The sequence below is a fragment of the Ambystoma mexicanum genome, chromosome 7q (assembly GCF_040938575.1).
Source record: "Ambystoma mexicanum isolate Mex_15411 chromosome 7q, UKY_AmexF1_1, whole genome shotgun sequence".
Taxonomy (NCBI): Eukaryota; Metazoa; Chordata; class Amphibia; order Caudata; family Ambystomatidae; genus Ambystoma; species Ambystoma mexicanum.
The window spans coordinates 506,254,882-506,281,245 of record NC_090941.1 but is presented as its reverse complement, the minus strand read 5'-3'; the positions used below and the strand labels follow the sequence as shown (position 1 = coordinate 506,281,245).

The following is a 26,364-nucleotide window of genomic DNA, read 5'->3' as shown; positions in this document are numbered from 1 at the left end:
TTGTATAAGTGCTAACAGACCCAGGTTACTATAGACCAAACGCATGAAGATTCATATTCTAGCAGACAAGAGGAAAGAAAGCTGAATCGAAACCTCCCCAGAGGCAGCTTGTGCCAGGGAAGCCACGGTCACATCGATAGAAGCTATTAACAGTAGCTACTTTTAATTGAAGCCAAGAACAGAATATCCTGCCTCTGAAGAATCGAGATAGGAAGGCGAAGGCAGGTGGCGGGTGGAACGAAAATCAAATACACAAATTGAAAGAAATGAGGCAAATCCATGGTGCAGTAGCACGTGACCACCTGAGCTAGATGAGGCACTGTTAGGCAGAAACCTGTGCAGTTCCCTTAGGGACCACTGCAAAAGATTTTGGACTACAGGTGGTTGGCAGCAAACCCAATTGGTAGCGGTCTGTACCACCCACATTTACCTGGTAGCTGTGGCTGAGCAGTCAGACTTCTCTCAAGATGAGTTAGGCAGTATGCAGAGTATACACAATAGATACAGAGACACAGTAGTACAAGCAAACACTGACCAGAGCTTTGGTGTATAATTATTTATTTAAAGACACACTTGTAATTTACACTAGCACAAAAAGAAGTAAATTCAACACACAGTCACTATTACTAGATGTACATCCCTTATTCCTTATTAGACAAGTCTTAGTTAACACCACTTATTTCCAGACAGAGGTGAGCGCTTAACTAAAGATGGCACTCCAATAAGTTAAGAAAAAGGGAGGGAAAAGGCAGAAATTAGGAAAAGCACACAACACGTCAGTAGCACCCAGCAAGGCAGGAAAGTCGAGTCTACTTGTGTGCAAAAAGTTCAGAGGCCAGGCTCCCTCTGTGAGAGAACAGAGCACCAATGCGCCCAAGATCACACAGTTTTAAAAGTCTTGAAAAGTCTTGCAGGGAGTTCAGAAAAGAATTAAGTCAGCTCAGAAAAGTTCAGTTAGCCAGCCTCGTGCCAACCCAAGTGGTAAGTGGAAGCTTTAAGAGTCACCCCACACAGACCGTTGCGAGGGAGGCCAGGCGGACACAGTACCTTCAAAGTGGAGAGGATCCTCCAGCGGGGGCAGTTGTTCCTGGCAGCAGGTGCAAGTCATGGCGTTGTCCAGAGGAAGAGATGGTCTCGGCGTGGAGGAAAGCTGAAGGTCGTTGCACTGCCAGGGAAGAAACCAGCCGCGGAGTTCTCCGGTTAAAAGGTAAGACCCCTTTAGTCGCGGTGGTGGAAAAACCGTGGTATCACGGTTGCCGGGGTGCTTGGCACAGGCAAAGCGGCCACGAGATGATCCAGGAAGGCGAAAAGACGGGCAAACTGGTTATCCCCACCAGTCAAAGGAAGAAGACTCGCCGGACGGGAGATCTCCTGTGTCGTCGGGAAAAGTGGTGAGACGGTTCAACAGGGCTCCACCGGTGGTGTCGTCGTTGCAGGTCGGCTAAGCTTCTCCCTCTTCGGATTCTTTAGGTCCTGTGGCGACTTCTGAAGTTCCAGTCCCCAAAGCCCTGCTTTTATGCAGCAAACCCCCATTCATTCAGCCTAGCTGTCAATCAAACATGCTAAGTGGTGAGCCGGGCGGCTCACCACTTGGGACAATCACACAAGAGTGCGACTTGAGTTGCCAAGGCAACTCAGTCCAGGGTGCCTAAACCCCCTCCCACACCCCCTGTGGTACCCAGACAGAGTGGCACCACTTTTGGAGGCTTCTGTGGAGAAGCCCGCCAAAACGTGGAACAAAGGGCTCGACTTGGGTTGGAGTCACAGAAGCGAACACAAACACCATTTTGGAACTGAGTTTCGGCAAAAAATAGCAACCGGTGATTTTATATTAATTTAATAAACCGGCGGTATGTTCGAGGCTATATTAAAAAGTGGTAGCCTCGAACAATGGGAAAATCCCATAGGAAAATATTTGCGGTTGAATATAAAAAGTAGTATCCACTGCCACCAGCCAAAACTCGATCAGGGGGGACGGAGACGTGCCACCTCGAACAACAGAGCCCGGGGCAATCGAATTGCCCCGACCAGTTCGTCCACAATATGATGGTTTGTACTGGTTTCTGTTCATAATTTGGGACATGTAAAGCCAATGGTGACTTTACATGCCCTGGGAGACAGTAGTCAGTCCCAGGGTATGGAGTCTATGTTTGGGGGTCGCTATGACACCCCTGGGTTACGGCACTGAGGGTGCTGTGTAACCCACATACCAAAAACACATGAAGCCTATGGGGTAAAGGACCCCATAGCCCATAAAACACATTCAAAGTCAAAGGAACACCTCAAACCATGTCTAAGAGTGGGAGAAAAAGAGTCTCACTCTTAGCAGGAGAAAAAAATAAACCCCAAAAAATCCAGCAAAGCTGCTGGGGGACTCACTAGGCTTGGGAAATTAGCCTTTACAGAGAATTCTCCCTAACAGGCACTGATTCACACCTACACTTTGCACCCGGCCAGACAGAGATATCAGAACTTTTTCAAGACAAGAAGATGCAGTTTCAAGGCCAACCACAGTGAACTAATTGACACAAAGCCCATAAAGTGATGACTGATTGAAGGAAGGCAGGGTGAATTGGGGGGCACCCTGCACCTAGTTGACCATTCTGCTGCTGCTAAGCAAAGTGGAGATTTATGCATGGGGATGATGCCAACCCAATCACAATGGACCAAATAATCTAGGGTCCTATAGTTAGTAGAACCAATGAGACGTCGTACTTTTAGTGACGTCTACAGTAATCATTTTTGAAGGAAGGGCTTAGAGGCCCACCTGACAGTGTTTTACGCAATCCCTTCACTCCGTTATCAAATACAGATATAGCACCTATATCAAAGTTACCTTTTCCTAACCAATAGAATTGCATGTTAACTTGAGTGTTACACGTCAGATTATGACGCGTTTTGAGTATAAAAGTTATGTTTTGTATGAAGTTCGAGGGAGTTGAAGCAAGACGGACTATCGCATCACTGTTGATTTCCATGTTTCCCCATTTTTTGTACTTGTCATTAAACGGACTCCCCTTTGCCAAACCATTGCGTTGTCCTTATTGATTGGTGTTGGACTAAGAAAACCTGCACCCCCACCCATCTCAAGGTGCAGCTATCTTGTCTTAAAGTACTCTGGAGCAAACCCCGACTCTATGGGCCGGCCAGGGGTCTCCCCAGTACACTAGAAATAATGAATAGTATGAAATTCAGAGATTTTCCTGAAAACAAAGTCACAATATGTCATCACAAGCAAGAAAGCAAATCTGTCTCTTTAAAGGAGAAACCTCCATTTAACCAAGACAAGTAGACTGGAAAAAGAGGTGACGCAGAGGAGAAGCAGAGCAAGAGCGTAAGCAGGAGAAGGACCTGTGACAGCTGAGAGAGATGGCGCCAAGAAGAGCCGCGGAGCCTGCGACTTTCAGAAGTGGTCTGAACGTGAGACTGAAATGCAGAAGGCCAAGTGTTCACAGGCACTGGAGAGTCGAGGAAACGGGAATCCAAATCCTGGTGGTGGCATGACCATGAGAGCTTCGGGGTGGATAGTGTCCCCATCCAACAACACCGAAACCACCACGCTGAGCAAACAGTGAGGCGTCCGGTTACCCGCAGCCACAACTGGTCGCAGAAAAGCAGAACCAAGACCAAAAGCGTAACAATGGTGGATTTCAAGAGACTGCGAACCAGAACCAAAGAGGAGAACCCAAGCAAGTGATGGTCCCAGGGATGTTTCCCTGACAACCCAGAAGTAACAGAGAACTGGATAAACAGGAGGCCACCAGGGAAGCGTTCTACATCTGGAAAAACTCGTCCCAGTGAAATTGACGAGATATAGAATAGAAAAGTAATAAACTGGAATTGTAACAATATTAGAAAAAATCATGAATAAACATGAGACCATTAAGTATTGGATACAAATAGCCAGCGAAGAGGGGAAAATATACCATAAAGCAAGAAGTGCAAAGTGGAGAATATCAGAAAGAGAATCCTATGATTGCGAAGTGAAGGCCAGTAGAGCCCATAAAGGAAAAACATTAATTAAGGCACCTCAGGGGAGGAAGAACATTGATCACCAAGAAACCCTATCCCAGCTAAGAAAATATATGTCTGAGGAATCCAAAAGGCAAAGCAGCCTGGCACAAAGGATAAAACCGAGGGAAAAATGGGATCAATTGAACTTTGTCCAAAGAAAAGAGTAACCACAAAAACCTACTGAAGGAGTTGCAAGAACTACTACCTAAGCCGAAGGCGACGAGAGATTATCTAAAAATAACCTATTAAAAGAACTTTGGAGTGAAGAAGAAACTTTGAAAAGAGCCAGTCGGGAGAAGGGAGTCATTCTCCTGGTTTCATTTAGTTGGTTAGAATAGTAGTAGGATCAGGGAGAACTCGTTTTTGGATAGCAGACTAATTTTTATTTGGAGACAAGCGGACGACCAACTAGCACCTTGGTAATTTATATAGGCAGGGAATACCCTCATAGCAATAGGGAAAGATAGGCATTATTCTTATAATTTAATAAATAAGCAGTGGAAATGTCAACAACGTGTCTGCGTCCTTTTTCTGGCCCGCCACACCCCTTAACCTTAAATGTTATATAGATGTGTCCTAATGTTTATTGATAGATTGGTATCTGGTAGCTACTGGTGTCAAGCTCATCAGGTTCTTCTGGTCTACAAGCAGGAGCTAAATAGCTACCAGCTTCCCTAATTTATAACCCTGTCTTCCAGTACTGAAGTTTGTTTATATAATTATAATAGTCCTAGAAAAGAAAGGTTGGCACTGTATAGTCAGATAAAAAAAGCAAAAGGCATATGTTCAATGCAGCGAAGTCATACATTTGAGGCAAACATCCATTAGGAGCATCAGGATGCTAGGAGCGAGATATTAGGGGTTATAACGATGTCGTTCCTGACAGGCTGTACCGCCTGGTAACTGACCGCCATCCCAAGTAACTCCTTGGGCGATGCAAGGTCTTCACAGGGGGTGACGTGCCATTACCAAGTGGTACAACTGGCCTGGAAAGGCATTATGCCAATTAGCGGACGTCGGTGCTGCAGAAATGTTGGTGGAATCTAACAAAAGAGCAGAAAAAAGGCTTGCAGAGAGGATGAGACACTTTTTGTGCATCTGTGGCATGAGCTGAGCGACAGGGCAGTGGTACCATCTGGAGTGTGCCGAAAAAAGGGAGCATGGGTGATGGAAGAAGGAAGCACAACATGATGAGTTGAGGACAGGGGAGGGGCCACAGGAGAAATAGGAGGCAGTAGGAAATGGAGCCTATCAGAACAGTGCGACAAGAATTCAAAGACAGCAGAAAGTTAAGTGTGGGGAGACATGGACTAATGCAACGCTGGCTTTCCCTTGAAGTTATAGCCTGCATTCCTCATGTCCTGATTGGTCATCTAGCATACCAGGACTGTTATAACCAAATAATCTTAAAGTACTGAATGTGTTTTAGAAATAATGTAGATGACTAAACAGAAAGTTGGAATGCCTATGCAGTACAAAAACTCACAGAAAAAAGGGTTGGTCTTACCACTTTTCAATAAAGAGAGGCTGTAACCATTCCAAAGATAAAGGAATTTAAACACATTTACAGGAGATTAGGGTTGTGCCACAAAAGAATACACCTAAAAAAAGCAAACAGTATAGGTGATGATCAGAATGCATTTATTTGTACTTAAGAAGTGTGGCGAACCAGACAGAGGAGTCTGACTCAAGGACATAACTTTAAGAATGTTCATTTAACTTAAAAGAAAAAAGCCTATATTTTCCCTATTGCTAAGAGGGATTTCCCTTCCTAGCAACCAAACTAAGGGTTCCTGTCTTTAGAAAAAAATAAAAAAGTCCTCAGTCCAAAACTGTATGCAGTAATAAAATCGCAGCAAAATTGTTGCCTGTGCAAATAAATTGCGTAAAAAATGCAGTGGTTTGACTCGGTAATGGTGTACCCCATTATACCATTTAAGGGGAGCGGTGGTGTCCCCCTCATCCTTTATATGGATTGCGGTGGCAAAACCACAGCCTTTTTGCCACAATTTTTTGTGTAAACTGCCATTTTTGCCGCGATTTTAATACATGGCATCTCCAAAACCTATTAGCTACCTGGCCCTAACACTTTCAGGGAAAAAAGAACATAAATACAAGCCAGGGTACTATGCTCCCTGTTCAGGCTTCTTTATATCAGCCTTAATCTGGGGACTCAGGATTTCCAGGGGAATTTGCAACGAGATACAGTGACCCAAGCCTGTCAACCAGTGACCAATTGGGCTATATGAATAATTGTATTCGAAGCAAATGTTGGGTCCTGAAGTAAGTGGGATGATCTAGATCAGATAAACCACAAAAAGCGGTTGCCTATATACAAAGCAAGATGCTCAGTCAATTACTGGACACCCCTGGATGGGATGATTGCCTTAATTCGTGCCCACCAGTTGGGGAGTCGCTCCCTTTCTTATTCTGATTGCATACAAAGTGAGTCTCCCAGTTGCTCCGTTTCTCCTCTTGGTGTGGCTGACTGAACCCTCCAGGTTCCCTTTGGTTACATGGGATTTTAACAAATGAAAAAATAAAGCAATTTTTTAAGAGATTTGGGAGGGTCCTCTCCCCAAGCCCCCTGTTTCTCTTCATTTATAATCTCATCCCAACCCCCTGCCCACCCATTTTTACCCCTTACCGCACCCCCATTTATATACATTTCAAAAAATGTTTAGTTAAAATTATTTTCCATTTGACAAAATCACTGCATTCCATTGCCCTTCAGTTAAAGCTTACAATGTTCCACTTATCTCGATAAGGATAACTAGACCCCTCTGGCCCTCTAACATCCTCAGCTTTTGGGACGGTCTCTTTAGCTTCTGCTGATATCCAACTCTCTGGTCTCTAGGGCTCCTGTAACCCACTAGGGTATTCTGTCTATCGGACTGACCCGTATGTGGTTTTACACCACTGGTTCTTTCCCATTTCAGGTTTTGTTCAGCTTGTCTCCCTCTACCCTGGCACCTTCACCGTCTTCGGGTGTGCTCCAGTAGGGTGGTGTCTTCGAGGGTGGGCTGCCATTCCTTGCGCTCCTCCGCGTCTCCTTCAAGAAAGCTTTTGGCTTTGGTCCACCTGCTTCAGTGCTTTCTTCGGTTCTCGCACCGGGAACAGAGGATTCGTTCCTCCGTCGCTCGCTGGTCCGTGCACTTGTTTGTGGGCCCAGGCCCACCACAGCTGTAGCGTGACCACGCCAACAGGTACCACAGAGTTTCTCCCGTTCCTACCTCTGAGATATTGCACTTCCCGTAGGCTGCCTCTCAGTGTCTCTCTTCCTTGTCTTGGTCTCTCCATGCCTGCGCTAGCTATGCCCTTTTAGGGCGTTGTTTCGTCAGAGGTCACCCTGCTTAGGATTTCCCACTCTCCATTCATGAATGGTCATTTCTTTATTCTCGCCAGAGTCCTTCTAGGCAGCGTGTTTGCTTCTGATCAGCTGCTGTGTTTGGGGGAATTTAAGCATAACTGTGAGCCAAAGGTATGGAAGGATAGGTCAGTATGTTTTGAGTTTCTATCGACTGATATAACCTCAGTCTCTTCTACTCCCATATAGACAGACAAGGTATTTCTTATAGGAAGTTCCTAATAGGAATGAGAGACCTTGTCCCCTCGAGGGCTAGTCACTCCCAGCGAGGTCCCGCCTTTCCAAATCCCTATGGAGGGTTTTTCTTAGTACTCTCACCTCCCTAGCCTCAAAGGGGGTGGTTCCCCTCTGGGAAGAAGGGACAAATACCCCGCATTCGTCACAGAAAATGGAGCTCAGAAACAAAGAAATAGTGGTGTGAAGGGTCAGGAATGAAACTCGGGCACAGAGGATTCTTGTGTTTGGCCATAGACTCATTAAACAAAATGGGTTTGGAAAAACACCTCTGTCTGTGCTCAAAGAGGTATTTTCCCTACCAAAACGAATGGGTCGGTACTTTGTCAGAATGTCCAAAACAACAAGTCCTGTGTACAAATCTGGTGATCTCTTGGCCTTCAATCCTGCCCTACCTATTGCCGACACCTATGTTAGTGTCACTGCTAGACAGACTATCACTGATATCCTCTTCTCTGTCCCCTCTCCAGACCTATGACTTCCCATCTGATCCCACCGCTTTCCCCTTTTTCCTCGTCACCCATTAATGGCGACACTAGATGGGCGGTGCTCTTGGCACACTTCATTCTCTAGGTGCATCATTAATGTCTATCACAATGGCACGGTCATGGCCCAGGGTCCTCAACCCAATCTCGTTCTCTTTGATCGGCACCTGCCAGCCCTCATCAACGTCCTACCTTCTCCTGCTGCTCCTCCTTCCTCTCTCTCTGCACCTCCCTCACCACCTCTGATGGGTGTAGCACCCCCCTCCACCCATCCTCAGAAAACCTTCAAAGATGGTGATCTGCTAAACTTTGCCACTCTAAATGCTCGATCTGCTGTGAAACAATCTTCTGAAATCCGCCTCCTTCTTGAAGACTTTGATCTTGTGGTCTTCGCCCTCCCAGAGATGTGGTTCAATGCCAGCTATGTCACTGCTTTTGACTCGCTCCTGCCTGACGGCTACAAGATTCTCTCCAATTCTCTGCCCAACCGTTCTGGCGGTGGAGTAGCCCTAATCTTCCCTGAGTAGGTCCCCACCTCTCTCATACCCACCTGTTAGGGAGAATTCTCAAAAATGTGCCAATTCCCTTCACCTTAGAGAGCCCCCAGCAACTTTGCTGGATTTTGAGGACTTGATTTTTTTACCTGGAGAGAGTGCAAGCCTTTTCCCCACTCTCTCATATTTTGATATGTGTTTTACCTCTGTGTTTTCTTTGGTTATGAAGTTTAAACAACTCCATAGGCATCATCTTTTCCTTTGTGTCACACAGCACCCTCAGTGCAGTGGCACAGGGAAGCCTTTCAGGCTTTCCCAAGGTTTAAATACCTTCTCTGGGATAAACTACTGTTTCCCCAAACAAGTAAGTGAAATTGACTTTACTAGTCTTTTAAATTCCAAGACCCAGCACACACCATCTAACAATAGTGCTGCAGGAGTTACTTCATATCCCCTGTGTCTAGATACTCATGTAGCTGTCAAATGCTACCCTTTCCTCTCAGAATGGCTGGTGGCAGTGGTTTTACAACGAACTATCATGATTTTTCCCCAACTGCAAACTATTCGTAGCTCCGGTAAGGTTAAATCGCGGGAGCCATGTTTTTCAAGATGGCGTCTGAGCCCCCTCTGTAAAACCAGGTCCTGGTCTTCTTTTGTCGCCATTTCTTTGTGGAAAGGTAATTCTAGAGTGTCTCTGCATGACAAACCTAGTTTGGTGTCTTTGTTCATTCACCTTTGCGGGGTTCAGGAGTGAAGACCACCTCTGGCACCCGAGTGTCTGGGGTGGGCAGGAAGTGAGGGAGGTGCCTGAAACTCCGTGCGCTTAGTCTCCTAGGAGACCCAAATGCAATCTGTGCTGATTGGCTGGCTGACTGTCCTGTAAGAACAGCCACCCTGCTGGGTGAGTGCCAGCTAGGCTGGAATGAATGGGAGAGAACTGAATAAAAGGCGAGTCTCTTGGCTTGAAAGGCAGAGTCGACCACTGGAACGAAAGAACCGAAGATGAGCTTGAAGAGGACGGCTGCTGCAAATCCTGCACTGTTTGTTTGCCCAGTGAAGCCCTGCTGCAGGTCCGAATCGCCAAGTTCACCTCAACAGAGAAGCCCCTGCAAGGACGACTTCTCCCTTTCAATTGGTGGGACCAATCAACTCAACAGTAAGCCATATGGACATCTATCTTGGAGCTGGTTGCATTTTCCTCAGAGTGCTGCAGGAAACTGTGTAACCAGGGAGAGGGACACCAGATTGTGTGCATTACTTACAGCCCCTGAAATTGAAGTTTTCCAGTTGCGAGCTTTTGACTGTTCAAGTGCAACGTCCTCCCTCTTGTCCCCACGACTTAGGCCCAGGAACAGCGAGATCTGCAGGAACTGCCAGCAACAGAAGTCATCAGCTGCCTCTTTTTCATCATTGTAAGGTACTTTAAAACAAGACAGAGTACTTACCTCTCACCGCAAAAGTGCTTGGAACTTTTGCAACATCCAGGCCTAATCAGCTTGTGACCCAACATATGATTCTTCTTTCTACAAACTACTCCTAAGAACTCGAGAAGAGACCTTTCCATTTAACTACCAGACCGCTTTATCCTATCCAAGACTTTAGCCCATTGACTTTGGCCTAGCCTATTGACTTGACTTCTGGTGAACTCAAAATATCCACAATGTCTAAGAATAACTAACATTTTATGTTCTAATAACCTTTGCCTTTTACTCCTCTTGAAAAGTATTCTGAATGCCAACAGTAAGAAATTCATGTCCCCATTACCCTTTCAACTAAAGTCATCAGTGGTTGTAGGTTGTGTCTGTGGGCCATCTCAAAAGGTTTTTATCTGATTCGGAAACTTGGAGTGTACAGTATTGAAGTATATTTGAGTGTTTTTATATGATTGCCTTCTTCTTTTGAATGTTTTATAACTGACAGATAAATGAATTAAGTATTTATCAAAGAACCCTTGAGTGTAAGAGTTTATTTGAACACCTGCGTTTGTAGAACTCTGTGTAACATCATTACTGCTCACATTTCCCCTCTTGAGATAAGCCTGTCTGTTCAACACGCTACCAAAACTGTGTAGTACAGACTTATACCAAAGGTTGGTTTGCTTACACCTGTAGTCATAGTTGCTTGTAGTGGTCCTAGAGGGTACTGCATTCAAACTTTGCCTAACGCCACCCATTCCTATTCCTCCTTTGAATGCCTGTTCTGCAAGCTTAGAGTCTCTCCTACTCTCTCTCACCCTTTCACCCATCTACAGGCCCCCTGACCCCATTTCTCTCTTCCTCTCGGAATGGACCGACTTGCCCTCCTCTCTTCACTTCTTCATCTAAACACCTCATCTGTGGTGACTAACATCCACCTGGATTCCTCGATCCCTGCCTCCACACTCGTGATCTCTGTACCTCTTTCTCTCTCAGTATTCTCCCTTCCGGCCCTACCCACTCTGCGGGACACACTCTTGATGTCTTCATCCTGCTGAAATTCCATTCTCCAACCCCCTCACTACCCCCCCCCCCTCTCCTGGTGTGACCATTCCCTCCTCTCTTCCCACGTAGGATCTCTCGGCCCCCTGACCGAGCCTCCCCCATCACTGCCAGCCTCCTTCGCGGTCATCCGACCAATGAAATAGTGTCAGTTGCTGCGTTTGCCTCCACCTTTACCCCTACTCAACCCCCCCATTGACTCTCCTACTGACTCTGTCCTTGCCAATCTTCATCTTGCTATTACCAACATTTGACAATCTTGCCCCAGTCATGAGAATCCGCCTGAAACCTGCCTCCAAGCATAACAGCTGGTATGATTCTCATCTAGCTGCTCTGAAACGCAAGTGTAGAGTAGCTGAACGGAAGTGACAGACCTCAGGCTCATCCTCTGACAAACTGGCCTGTCACCTTCTCCAAAGGCAATACCGTCTCTCCATCCACTACAAGAAGAGGGCCCACATTCAGGCCTGCATCTCCACAGCAACACGACTGAACTCTTCAAAATCTGCAAGGAACTAGCCAATTCATGTGCAGCTCTACCTCGCCTCTCCCATCTCGGACCCTGTGCACTGCACTGGCCACCCATTTCTCAGCTAAAACCCAGTATATCCTGACCGCTCTCTCTTCATCCCCATTCTATTCAATCTTCTATTCCCCCCCTCCACCTCTTCCTCACTAACACAATGGATGTGATCTCTAGAGTTGTCCACTCTATGAAGGTCTCCGCCAAACAGGTGCCCCCCTGTTCTTCCAGAACCATTAAGATCAGTATCTCCTCCCTTGCACCAGCTCTTGCTGACTTCTGCAACCACTACTGAGCCTCTTGCTCTTTCCCTTCCTCTCTCAAACACTCCCTTGTGCACCTCTTCTAAAAAAAAAAAAATCCTTCTGCCAACCCTACACCCTTCCTTGGGAAACTCCTGGAGAAGTTGGTCTTCCCCCAACTATCCCAAAAGACTGAACTCGTTGGTTGTTTACATGACCATCTATCTGGATTCTGTGCATCCAGAGGCACAGAAACTATTCTCCTGAACACCCGTAAAGAACTGCTTGCAAATCTCAACTAACTCTCCCGCTGTTCTCATTTTCCTCGACCTCTCCTCCGTCTTTGACAGAGTCAACCACTCTGTCCTCAAAGCGGCTCCACGATACCCTTGGTATCTCGGACCGGGAACTGGATTGGTTGACCTCCTTCCTCACCGACTGGCCCTCCCAGGTGCTACTGGGCTCCTTCTCTCTGCATGTGGTATTCCCCAGGGTTCCATCCTCTCGCCCTGGCTTTTCCATATCTACCATCCACCTATTGCACACCTAATCTCTGCCTTCTATCCTCATTTCTAGTGTTACGCAGATGACAAATTATTCAAACTCCCTTCCCCCTCATCTTCGCCCTCCTCGATCATCACAGACTGCCTGTGTGCTATCCAATCCTGGTGCACCTCTAATGATATCTGTCTTAATGCCAGTAAGACAGATTCTTCCTATCGGGACATCTGTTCCACCCTTTCCTTCTGCACGCTAGCTGCCCCCTATGGGCTATCCCCCTTCTTCGTCTGAAGACAGAAACCTTGGTGTCATCTTCGACGACTCTCCCTCCTTCATTCCTCACATCTTGGACCTTGCTCAGAAGGCCCACTTTCAACTTCACCTCCTTGCAGGCACTCTCCATTTCCTCACCTTCCCCCAGAAGCGTAATGTCTCGAGAGCTCTGGTCCTCTCCAGGCAGGATTATTGCAACAGCCTCTTTCTCAACCAACCTCTTTCTTCCCTCCGACCCTCTTCAACTATTCCAAAATAGGGCTGCAAGACTATCCTTGGCCTCAATCCCAGGGACTGCATCTCTCCTGGCCTAGAATCTCTCCACTGGTTCCCGGCTGATGCAAGGATCAAATTCAAGATGCTCTGTATCATCCACAAGGCTTTCTGGGGCCTGGGACCATGCTAACTGCCACTCTCTAAATACTCTCCTTCCAGATCCCTTCGATCTTCCTGCTCCAACTCTCTGCAGGTCTAACACTTCTCCAAGCAGAGAGCTGCGGGCAGATCACTCTGTTCGGCTGGCTCAATCCTCTGGAACAGTCTCCCTCTCTCCCTCCGTCTTGAACTGGATCACCTAAAGTTTCCACAAACTCCTCAAGACCTTTCTCTTTTCCTCCTCCTTTCCCCTCTTGTGCTAACCATCCCCACTGCCCCTGAGATTGGCAGTCTGGTCCGAGTGAATTTTCTATATAGGGTACTCCATGAGGGTTAGACCACACCACATTAATAGCGTGTTTTGGTGATTAACTCCATAGGACACTCATGAATGTCAATGTTCCTAATCAATCACTACAGGCCACCTGAAGACATGATTAGTAAGTGTGTATCTTCATTTTTTTAGATGGATTTGCACCGTTAGTCGTCTCTAACTAGAATAAGGATCAGCAAACAGATCTCTAAAACATTTACTTTTCCATCAAGTACAGAATTTGGCCGAAATGTAAAAGATGTCGCCTATGGAGTTTGTTAGACTCAATAACCAAAAGAAACAGTGTAGAAAATCACATTAAAATACACAAGAATGGGGAAAAAGGGTCTCTCTCTCCAGTCCTCAAAATCCAGCAAAGTTGCTGGGGGTCTCCAAGGTGGAAGGAATTAGCACATTTCTGAGAATTCTCCCTAACAGATTCCACCACCAAAAATTCTTCCTTCTGTCCTGAAGGCCATCCATTCCTCAGCACAATAGACCAGCTACCAATTGGCCGAAACACCTCTGTCGACATCCTTTTGAGTGTTCAGCGCCAACACTGTCACTATTGTACATTGGTTTACACGAACGTTGTTCTTTATGAACCAGATTATCTGATCCCAGAATGTTACATGGGACCACCTTTTTGTTATGCCGGTGTAGTTCAGAATGTATGGACTAAATGTCACTCCATCATGTATAGGCATTGTATTTGCACCACTGTTTGTCTGTTGAAATATCGTCAAATGTTTGTACTGAAAAACGTGGTTAAAACAAAAAAATGTTTTTAACCACAAAATAATCAATTTATTTTAGAACTCAAAGAACATTGAAGTGTGTTAACTTTGTTTGGTCAACCTGATCAATTGTTCTTTTTACTAATTGGCCCCTCAAGAGTCCAATAGTGCCTTGGCCGTCTGCACAATCGCCACCAGCATCCGCCCCTCTGCATCTGCCATCTGGCGAGCCTGTCTCAGCCATGCACTCATCGGTTAGATCTTGCTCTAGCTTGGGATGTCTCTGCCAATTCACTTACTTGCTGACTCCCCAACAGACACCTTTGGCACTTCTCCCCCTGGGGGAGGTGGACCCTTCAGCACTTAACCCATCCCCAAGCCCCCATTTCCTTTTTTCTCTGCACGTTCTGAATGTCATAAGGCCTAGTAATTAATTGTTTATGTTTTCCCCTTGCTCCCTTCACTTTTGCCTGTAGCGCTTTGAAGCACTGTCTTTTTGTATGAGCACCACATAAATAACCATACTTATTTTACAGGACAGTGTCTTCATAGGCACCAGTGTCAACAGTTATGATCTAAATACCCCTAAAGTATTTAACACTCCACTCAGACATTGATTCTTGACTTAAGAAAAAAGATTTTAAAATTGCAGAAAAACAAAAGACCCTCTATCAAGAAATGGTTTGAGTGTTTAGATTTTCTAGCATCCATTAATAAAAGGTTTACTAAGGCATGCTCTTGAAGAATAGGACTGTGGTTATTCTTTGTGGAATACCATGCATGATATAACTAAAAATGCCAATTCTGCATTTTCTGGCTTTGCAAACCTCTTGTACCTGTGCCCTGACGTATGACGGTAATAACCTAATAATAATATAATTTAAAAAAGTTAAGTGTCGATTTGGAGATCAAGTAAAACAGTTGCCACTACGGGGCAAGTATACTGCTATTATTAAAAACACTCATTAGCATAAAAAAAGCATCAGATTTTTAGGAAGGGTGAGAATTCTGAGTGAGTGTTACCTGGCAGCCTGCCTGCCGCAAGCGCATCTCCTGGCAGATGTCCATTAACTCCATTGGTAGGTAGGTTGCTCATTGTTCCCAACAACCCACTTCTCATCTCCAGATCCGTAGGGTAGGGCCTCCGGGGATCCCCTAAAAATAAAATATTGCAAGTCTCAAAAAATAACATACAACAAGATTATAAAGCAACTGGTTATATTTTGTTTTATAAAGAGGTCACTTCATATGATGGAACAGTCACACGTTGGTACACCTCTATATCAGGACATACGTGACTCTGGAAAAGAAGGGAACCTGCCCACTTTGTGAAGAAACCTCTTGTTTGAGTAATTGAGGAATTCCCCAGAGCATTTATACAGCCCCATTCTAATGTCCAACCTGGTCAGTAGCCCGATTAGTAGGAAGCAGGGTAATAGGTCAGAACTCTCATATTTGAAATCAGAATGAGTTTTTTCTTTACCCATCCTCTTCACCCAAACCCTCAACTGGTGAGAGCTCCTGAGAACTGTGATTAATCACTGTAATTTGTCCCTTCTCCCCATGGGGGAATCCCCCCCCCACCATTTTGAGGCTAGGGAGTTGAGCCCGCTCTGCAATACTCTGCGTAGGGGTAAAGGCAATCTGTTCCTCCACCTTTGGGGACAAGGACTCCCATTCTCAGGAGGAACTCCCTAAAGTATCCTTCAATATAACAGTATATCTTCCTGATGACAAAACCTCTGAAGAACAAGTTAAAATGTGTTATTGCCAAACTGAAATAGAAAATATCCTTTTAAAACTCCATTCTACTGGGGACGAAGAAGAGGCCCTAGGGAGGCAAAGAGAACCAAGTATAGAAGGAGAAGAAGGGATGACATACGCAGAGGGGAAGCCCTCCAGCCAAGTCATCCCAAGGAGCGGTGGAGTCTATGGAAGTGAAAACACAGCTCGCAAGCTTCAAAAAGGAAGCCCCTTCGGGCAGCTGAGGCGAGATGTGCAGCGTTCTGCAGCCATGCATAGCCCTGAGCTGTCAGACATGCCACAGTCAGTAGCAAGAAACACAGCAGGGAAGAAAGCAGAGGTACAGCGTCACAAGGAAGTGAGAGAGGGAGACGGAGAGTGGTGGTGTGACCACGGCAGGGCTAAGGTGGACTAGAGGTACAGATAACGTTTAAGTTACTTACCTGTAACTATTGTTCTACAGCATGGGTCTGGCATGGATTCACAGGCACATGAATATTGCCCGTTGTCAGGCTGGGAATCCTCAGTAAAAGAAAAAACATTTTCACTTTAAAACTATTTCTCCTCTAAACCAATCACTGTCCCCTGGGTCATACTGCCCCCATCCAATGACAGCCCTCTCCTATGTCCCACCCTTGGTGGCCATCTTCAGATTTGGTAAGCATGTTAAGTGGCAGTATGAACCAAGAAGAGCCCCAGAGGGAAAGGAGGGAGGGTTCACATGTGAATCTATGCCAGACACATGCAGGAGAACAATAGTTACAGGCAGGTAACTTAAACCTTCTCCAGTATGGGGTCTGGCATGGATACACATGCTCATAAATAATGATTATACAGTAGTACATATACACAATCACAGAGGTGGCAAGACTCCACAGAAGCCATAAACACTCAACTTTGGAACAGACTCCGCTCAAACAAACAGGTTGCGTAGCAACGATTTGGGACTCCTCCCTGGAATCCGCATCAACGCAGTAGAACCTCGTGAAGGTGTGCGTGGACCTCCACATAGCAGTACTGCAGATGTCGAGCAGGGGCACACCAGAGAGAAACGCTGTTGTTGCTGCAATTGCTCTGGTAGAATGGGCTGGCAGCGGCCTGTTAGCCAGTTGATGACCGTGCATGATGCAGCTGTAGAGTCACCTGGAGACGGAGGACTTCGATAAGGTCTTTTCGCTGAATTACAGGTCCAAAGTTGACAAACAACTGAGAAGTCTTCTGAAAATCCTTTGTACATGCCATGTAGAATTTCAAGGCACAAGCAACGTCCAGTGAATGCAAGGCCCTCTCTGCCGGCAACGACTGATTCGGAAAGAAGACCAGTAACACAGGTTCATTGAGGTAGAATTCCGATGATGCCTTTGGCAAAAAGGTGGGGTATGTATGCAGTACCACCCTTGAAGCGTGGAAAGAAAAGTAAGGCTGCCTGCAAAACAGGGCCTGAATCTCCCCGACCTGCCTGGCCGAGGTTATAGCCACGAGGAAAGCCGTCATAGGCTCGAAGGGCGCTCCCGTGAGCTTAGTTAGCACAAGAGTGAGCTCCCAAGCCAGGGCAGGAGCCTTCACCCATGGGAAAGTCCTGAAGCACCCCTTGAGAAACTCCTTGATGAGCCTGTGAGACCACAGCGAACGTCTGCCCGGAGACCTGGTGTACCTGGATATTGCGGCAAGATGCACTTTGATAGAGGCATGAGCCAGTCTTGCTTTGGCCAAGGAAAGCAAGTATGGCAGAAGTTGTGGAGCCGTGACACGCAGAGGAGTAATCTTCTGAGTCCGGCACCACAAAAAGAAGTGTTTCCATTTATGTCTGTAGCACTTCAACGTTGATGAGGCTCGGAGGATTTCAACTGGCAATTAAGACAATTCACTAATTGCCAGTCCACCAATGTGATCTATGTCATCAGATGACCGTGCGATCGGATCTATGGGGGCATAACCAAAAGAAAGATAGTCACATGCATCAATGAGCACCGGTCACGGATTAGGACAAAAAAAATCTTTCTGCGCCTTTGGTACAGCATTATTTGGCAGCTGACCATACGGAAGATGACATGCACTGGATAGCAATCAATCAATTAAAGGATGATGCGGGTCAACACTCAATACAATATAGATTACCCACCCTGGAACAAAGGTGGATACACAGATTAAGAACCCATGAAAAGGCCTCAATGAGGAAATACAATGGCCCATCTTGTTACAGTAACAGGCATTTTACAATCTAATAACCTTGCTGTATTATTTATGGATTTATATCTCTGCCATGTATGTACTTGTGTTTCCAGTAGTTCTAGACAAGCTGATCTATTGGCTCAAGTACAACCTTGGTCTCAATATGTTAAGCTCGTTCCAGTATAGACCAAGGGCACCTGTTTCTCGCTGCTCAACATATGATTTTTCAATGCTTACCTTCCGATTTCTTGTAGCGTCAAAGAGTGTAAGCCCTTTGGGGAGGGAGATAAAAATCACACTTGGCTTTTTTGCCGTTTTGTTTTTTTGTTCTTTTTGCTTTCTTTTGTTTTAAGATTGAGTCCACCACAAAATGTAGGTTGGCTGGGAAGGGTAATATGAGAGGCGATTGTCAGTTATTCATAAATGCAAAAATGTATTTGGGCCCCATTCCATCCTGGTGGCTACGACCGGTGGGACGCATAAACTCTTGCGAGGGGTTTATGCAACGCGATTGCCCACGTTCGCAGAGACCCCCCGTTTCTGCCTTATATAATGCGATCTAACAAACTCACTGTTGCCTGCGGTTGCCGTTTTTCTTCTTGGGAGCAGGTGACCATGTGCTGCATTGCGACGTTGGGATCGTTCACTGAAAATTGGACATAATTATTATGTTAAGCAAAATGAGCCGTGCTGGGCAACCTCAAATTTAAAAAGGTCCAATTAATAAACGACTCGGGCCATTTTAGTAATTAATGCGTTTCCCTCATTGGCCGATCCCTGGCTTTGATAAAGCCCCTTGATTTGAGCATCAGATATAGGGGTCCGCAGTGGGTATATGGGAGACAGCAACCGGGTAGCTGCATTCAGTAAATGCCACCCGGACCGCCACAGTCTTGCATATCCATATGCACTTCTGGACGAGAAGTTCAGTGTTTTGTGAGTCGAGATCCCTCTTTGTCACGCAGTCTAGAAATGGATTGTTGTGAGATCATAAAGGAATGATTCTTGCCCTTCCCCGTGTGGGAAGGCATTTGGAATACATTGGCAAACCTTTCTCATCTGAACTGCATACTACACCATTGCATATTGGCTTGAAGATAACACTGTGCAGAAATAGATATGGCCAAGACTTTGGTATTATTCACCAGGGAAATTGCTACATCAGAACTGTATTGTTTGGGCTACAGATGCCAGCGAACTGGAACGGATGGGACCTTTTCCACCGACTGCTGCAAGTCCAGGAGTTAGGTATGATGGCATGATTGGCTATCAGGCTCCCTTTGCACACTGTAGAGTTGATGTTTTGTATAACTGGACGGTTCTGATGGGGTTCCACACACAATTCATTTAATGTACACCCCAATTGAATATTAGAATTCTTTCGGATAGATCCACCTCACAGAGTAGTTATTCAGGATTGGTGTGGCATTTTGTGGGACCAGAGGATGCTGAGCCACAGTCCATTGTATCAAATATTCATAGACCATGAAAGGTTCCGCGATTGGAAACGTACATGGAGTGCCGTCATGTTGATGTTGGTTGCGAGAGACATAAGGGTCTGGTATGGGGCAACTGCAACTCTATGTTTTTAGTGGAATTACGCTCTGCAATACTGTATGATTTAGCAATGGTGTTTGGTGATCTTTTTTGACATTGCTTTGGAAATGGGCAAGGTATACATTGTAATGATGTCTGCAATTAAACTAATGAAAAGTTTCTCTTTTTCCCTCTTCTCTTTTTCTCATCCTCTCTTGGGGTGTACTCTCTTTTGCCTTTTTTGATGGTGGCAATAAACTGTCAACACAGACCAATGTGATTCCAAATGGATTCTCTTTATGTCCTGAAGACAATTGCGGTATGAAAATCACGCTGAGTACCGAGCTAAAACTCGAGTCAACGCTTTTTGTTTTAGCTTCACTGGGATAACAATTTGGACAGCTTGTATGACGTTTGTGGAGAATGACTATCAGAATTACATATTGATACATGCCAATATTATAACATTTTGGTGTATTTAATGTTAGAACAGCACTACACTTGAGGTCGAATTGTGTGACCCACTATTTTTCTATTAATCATTTTGCGTCTTTTGCACAGTATGAATGGACTTTGAATGGGAAGGAATATGGCTGGTTTGGATGAGAGAGTGTTTGATCATAGTAGGGGGTGTGTATTTGTAAGATTAAAATATATCGTATCGCAGATTTAGCTATGTATTTTAATGACATGAAATCTTTTTTATATTGTCTGTTTTTTTCATGCATTCTATAAAATAACGAATAATTTTGATAATCAATTTGGTTTTCATGGAAAGTGATTGCTTTCAGCTATTTTGCTGTGCAAAAGCAATGAGAGTCTGTATAAACCTTTGGGTAGCTACATGTTGTGGAGGCTCTGGCCCTGGCCAGGATGTCCCTACATTCTGCGAGTAAAGTATAACCTCCAAACTCTAGGGCTGTAGGAGCCATGCCCTCAGGCTCAGATTCCCGGTCGTGATGCAGAATCGCACCACCCTGCCCCCCTTCTCTGGCGAGAAGGTCCGGGGACAGCGGTAGCCTGATGGACGGGGCCTATGACAGTCGAAGTAAGTCCAGATACCAGATCTGCCTTGGGCCACGCCGGGGCGACAAGTATCATCCTGCAGTGGCACTGTGAATGTGTTGATCACATGGAAGAGGAGTGGAAATGGGGGGAAAGCACATAGGAACTGTCCCTCGAACGAGAACGCATCCCCCAAGCTCATCAGTCCGTCGCAAAGAGATCGATCTGGGGTTGACCCCATTTGTCAAACAGCCGATTCACATGGTCCCGGCGAAGCTCCCACTCGTGGCACAAACGCAGTTCCCTGCTGAGCGAGTCTGCGATGGTGTGCTTTACTCCCGCCAGTTGAAACGGAATGAGGCAAATGCCTTGACAAATGGCCCTCTTCCACAAGTACTAAGCCTCTTTGGAGACCCCTCCTCCCCCTGTTTCCGGATGTAAAACATGGTTGTGGTGTTGTCTGAAGATCCTCACCACCTTTTCCTTCAACGATGGTAGAAAAGACTTGAGGGCCCAGAATATGTCCCGAAGTTCCAGGATGTTAATGTGTAGGTCACTTTCCTCTGGCTGTCAGAGGCCTCTGGCATGCAACTGTCCGGTGTGGGATCCCCACCCCTCGGGAAAGGCGTCTATGGTGACCGTCTCCTGGTAAGGAGGAATCTGAAACAGCTCCCTGGATGAGGTGCTGCTGCAGCCCCCACCACTATATCGCCCGTCGGAAATCTTTGTTGAGGGCAAATTTGCCCGTAAATATCCCCCACACTTGCATCCACCTTGCATCTAGGAACTCCTGGAGATGTCTCATGCACAATCTGCAGAGGCGAACGAGATGGATGCAGGACGACAACACACCCAGAAGCGACTTGATGGATCGCACCATCGCCACCTCGGCTGACAAGTGCTGAACCTTGCCCTTTATGTCTTTCACCCTCTCCTCCAAGCGGGACACCAAGCACTTCACTGTGTTGAGTCGTGCCCCCAGAAATAGAGCGTCCCGAGATGGTTTCAAGCAAGACTGCAGATAGTTTATGGAGAACCCCAGCTCTGTCAGTAGACGTACTGTTTTGGCCATGTGCTTGCTTGCTAGAACGTGTGAGCAGGAACGCAGCAGCCAGTCGTCCAGGTAGGGGTATCCGTGGATACCTTGCAGATGAAGATGTGCCACCACCAGTGCCAGGCACTTTGTAAAAACCCTTGAGCAGAGTTTGGGCTGAAGGGCAGAGCCTTGTACTGATAGTGCGGACGTTGAACTACAAATTGTAGGAACTTATAGTGTTTCTTGTGAATGGGGATGTGGAAGTAGGCGTCATCCAGATCCAACAACGTCAAAATCTTCTTGCTCCAGTTGGCCAAGCATGTGTTGCAACGTGGCCATCCAGAACCTTTGGGACTTTAAGTACTTGTTGAGATGCGGTAGATCCAGGAAAGGCCTCCAACCCCCTGTTTTCTATCAAACCAGAAAGTATCTTGCAGAAGCTGTGGTCCATGTTCCTGTCGCTGATTCAGCAGGATACAAGGACACCTGCATTGGAACTCCAAGGTGTGCATCTGTCCGAAAACATCCAGTACCCATCTGTCCGTGGTGATCTTTTCTCACGTGCTGACAAACTTCACTAGCCTGCCTGCCACAGTGGTGCGTAAGTGGGCGCCCAAAGCCATGTCCCATTCAGACCTTTGTAGGAGGTGTTCTGCCTTGCAGACAGTGCCGCAGCTGACCTCTGCTGCCTTGAGAGCGCCCTCTGTATGACTCGAGTGGAAGAGCACGAGGGCTGCCTGTAAGGGATACTATAACCCTTTAAATATCATCCTGGCTTTCCTTTGGAGGAGCGAAAGGATGAGGATAGCTGCTGCTGCAAAGTTCCTAGGGAACGTGCCATCTTTTTTTCGATCTTTGTCCCCTGCAAAGATTAGTCGATCGCCTTTCCGAAGAGGTTTTGCCCGTCGAAGGGCATATCCAACACCTTCGTCTGAACGTCCTGGCGGAAGTTTGTAGCCTTCAACCAACCTTAGCGGAGCAGACACCCCACGTTCCCCATCTGGTGAAAACCTGCGTCTGCGATATCTAACGCCAATTTGATGGCGTGATCCAAGGCCCCTTCACCTTCCTGAAAGTGTTCCAGTCCCTTTACCTTCTTATCTTCAGGCAGGAAGTCCAGGATTGGGCCCAGATTGTACCAGAGCTCCCGGTCGTAACAGGACAAAAAGGCTAGGGCGCTCGCCGCCTTGATGGTAGAGGCTGCCGTGTAAATTATCCTCTTGCCCATCGCATCCAGCTTCTCCTCCTGGTCTGGAGGTGCCATGGCTGTCGATGACTGGTTCACCGAGCGTTTCCTAGCTGTAGCCGAGACCACCGCATCCGGTGAGGGCTGAGATCTTAGGCAGCGGGGGCAGAGTCGGGTACCCTGTACTTCTTTTCCAATCTGTCCCGTTTGGTCAGGGCTGTACTTGGATTCTTCCACAGTGCTAGGCCCTCATCTCAATGTTGTCCAGGAAGGAAATAGGCATGATGGTCTTCCTCCTAGACTCGCGTTGTTGGTACAGGAAACCCTCCTTTGTCGCCTGAAACAGTTCGGAGGCCCTCATGATGACCGAATGAAAAGATTCAACTTCATCCGGAGGAGAGGCCCTATGGGGCTCGTTCACGTGCGGAGTCTCCCTGTCTGGGGCAATTACATAGTCCTCGTCGGTACCAGTCGCCATGGTAGCTGTGTCCGTGCTTGTGGCCGTGTGTGGATCCGGAGCTCCAGTAGGAGGCTTGTTGTGATGAGGTGGTGGTGTAGGGGTCGGGTGATGTCGAGGAACCACCCCACTGGCCCCAGGGACTTTCTCTTCCGTGAGGGGAGAGTTTACCATGGGAGGCTCTGGATGTGCCGGCTCCGCTGGCGGCATCCTTTGCTGGATTCCGGTGACAAGTGTGTAGGGTGGATACTGTCCAGAGACATATCCCTAGGCCTAGGGGTAAACTGAGCCAAAGGAGTAGGATCCGGGCTAATGGGTCTCTTCTTCCACACCAGGGACTAGAGTTCTCCATCAAGACCTCCCACTCCATGGTCCGAGCAGCACCCCTCGTGAGGATCATTGTCCTCGTTGGTACTAGAGTGGATCTGCTCCGGTTTATCCTCAGTAGCCTGCCGGTGCGCATACCTGGGAGGCTCCACAGGTGGTACTGCTTCCCTCTCAGGAGGCTGGTGGTGCTGAGCGGCTGTCTGGTCTCTCCCTGGCGCTGGTTCCTTCGCTGCTGCTTCACAGCCATATCTCGCCTTGGGGTCAAGGACAACCGCGGGGTGGCCATCACTTCCTTTCTGGACCCGCTCTCTTTCAGGCCACGGTGGATGTTGACAGACTACAAAATGTTTATGGCTGCCTTAGTCTACAGTGCCGTCGCCGAATCCTATGACTTGGCCTTGCTTGAAGCCTTAGTTGGCTTCGACGAGTCTTCCCTGGACTTTTCCCTCGTCAGACTATCCGCGGACACATGGCGTTTGGACGGGGTTGGCGACTTTCTCTTTGAAGATGCTCCTTTCGTTGGCAGGCTCACTGGGGAAGAGGATGGTGATGGAGAACGCCTTTTATCGGACTCTGAACCCGCATCAGCGGCGAACCCAGCAGAGCTAACGTTGTGGAGCTTGACCTCAAAGGACCTCGACCTCCTCCCAGAGGGAGATGGCTCCTCGGACCAGCCGGTCCTGGATGAGGCTTGTCCCTGCCCAGAGGCTGCGTCAAAGGCCTTGCTCGACTTGAGACAAGCCTACAGTCTGCTGTATCTGTCTTTCTTGGTCTTCTTCGAGAATCCAAGGCACACCTCGCATCCCTCCTCATTGTGGTCCGGATGCAGGCACTACAAGCATTTATGGTGTCGATCTTCCATAAACCACACTTCGCACAGAGTTTCAAGTGAAGAGGCTGTAGCCTTCTTTCTTCTCCTCAACCAGGCCTTCTCGAAAAGATGATACGATGGTGAAGATCTTCACCGGTAGCGGAGCCCTGCTGCCAGTCTCTATCCTTCGTCGACAACTATCAAGCAAAAGTTTGTAAAATTCGAACTCATTTGCAAAATATTTATGAAAAAGTAGCTCTGAGAGCAACTTGAGGACTCCAAACACTGAAGCGTGCAGCAAAAACATGAAGATGGACACCATGGGTGGGCTTAGGGAGAGGGCTGTCATTAGATGGGAGCAGACTGACCCAGATGAAAAGTGATTGGTTTAGAGGAAAAATAGTTTTAAAGTGAATGTGAAACAGTTTTTTCTTTTACCGAGGATTCCCAGCCTGATAGGGAATATTCATGAGCATATGAAACCATGCCAGACCCCATGCTGGAGAACTATGCCGAGACCATTCGCATACGACGAACTCTGTACGAGTGGAACCCGAGATAGCAGACCACCAACCAGGAAGAACCTAGGAAAGAAAAAATGGTGGAGAGGTGCAAGACGGCAGAAAGGGAGAAAAGGAAAACAGTAGTGAAGCTGTGAAGAACCCAGTGACATTAACCCTCAACACGGAAGGTAAAGGGCATAACGGGAGACCCAGGGAAGGGAGTGTAAATCATTACTGGACTAATCCTATTCGTCACAGTCAAGAAATTAACGATATAATTCGAGTGAATGAGAATCATTACCGGAATGCTCATATTCGTCACATTTAAACAAAGACATAAGAGTGGATTAGAATCATTATTTGAATGCTCCTACTCGTCACAGTCAAAAGAAGACGGCTCATACTTGTCACAGTTAAGAAAACAAAGATAAGTGCTACTCGTCATAGCCAAGAGAGAAAGGATATCTAGAGAAACAACCTCATTATAGTAAAGCCCCTACTCGTCACAGCCAGGAGAGAGGAAATATATAAAGAGAAGTAAAAAGAAACCTACAAAAGGTATTGGCAATTATCAGACTGATTGTAAAGCATAGCAAGAAGATCCAAGGGACATAGAAGAGTCAGTCATAAAAGAGGAATTTAACAAATTACATTTTGTAAAAATATCTCAGAAAGCAGAGGATGAAAGATTCAAGGAAAGTTAACTGTTCAGGAATATAAGAAACTAGCCGTATCATCATGCATTGCACGGGTCTGTAGCTGACATGCACGTGATGGTCTGCTACAGCCTTGTGTATGTTTTATTGTGCGGGACCCCGCACCACCCCTGTTCAACGGCGAACGGGTGGGGTTGGTCAAATTTCACTATCACCAGTACACCCCAGACTGGTATGCTGACTAAGAAATTTCAGCGCAACTGTTACGGGGCTGGAGCTAACCCCGAACATACAAACACTTTCACAAATATATATATAGCAGATATCCCAGAGGGGAAAAATAATTGCGGAAAAAACAATCCAGGGAAAGAGAAGGATCTATCATTATAAGGAAAATCAGAAGAAACACGAAGTCAAAACCACACCAAGTGAACTGTATGAACTGGTAAAAGTGATTATTAGAGCCTATGAAAAGATTATCTATTGAAGAGTGGCTGAAAGACGAGTCAAGAAACCTCAGGAGAAAAACAAGTTACTTTCTTACCTGGTAACGTTCTTTCGATGGGATGGTCCGACGATGTATTCCATATCTACGACAGGTAATGTCCACAGCTGTGCTGCTTCGGAACATCTTTGGCGTCTGCGTCCTGCGTCGATGACATCGATGCGCCGTCCCCGAGGACCTCCTCCGACGGCCGACGTCACCCGATGTGATAAGTAGGACGCACGACGCCCATAGCTTCAGTTATAGTTTTTTCCCCAGAACGTGTGCCACCAGTTTTCTGCCAGTCAGAGACACAAGGCCTTGAGGAACACAAGCTGCAATCGCAAAAGAAATTCTGCAGCGGGGAAGGCAGGGAGGGAGCGATATGAAATACGTCGTCGGACCATCCCATC

At 46.7% G+C, this 26,364-nt stretch overlaps 1 protein-coding gene across 2 annotated transcripts in view; it reads right to left on the bottom strand.

The window, feature by feature from the left end:
- MED4 (mediator complex subunit 4) overlaps nucleotides 1-26,364 on the bottom strand; it is a 550,363-nt gene that overhangs the window by 90,222 nt on the left and 433,777 nt on the right. For both annotated transcript variants that reach the window (XM_069640681.1, XM_069640680.1), the window contains exon 6: nucleotides 15,059-15,190. In XM_069640681.1, the coding sequence (XP_069496782.1) occupies nucleotides 15,059-15,190 (132 nt within the window). The remainder of the gene's footprint in view (nucleotides 1-15,058; nucleotides 15,191-26,364) is intronic.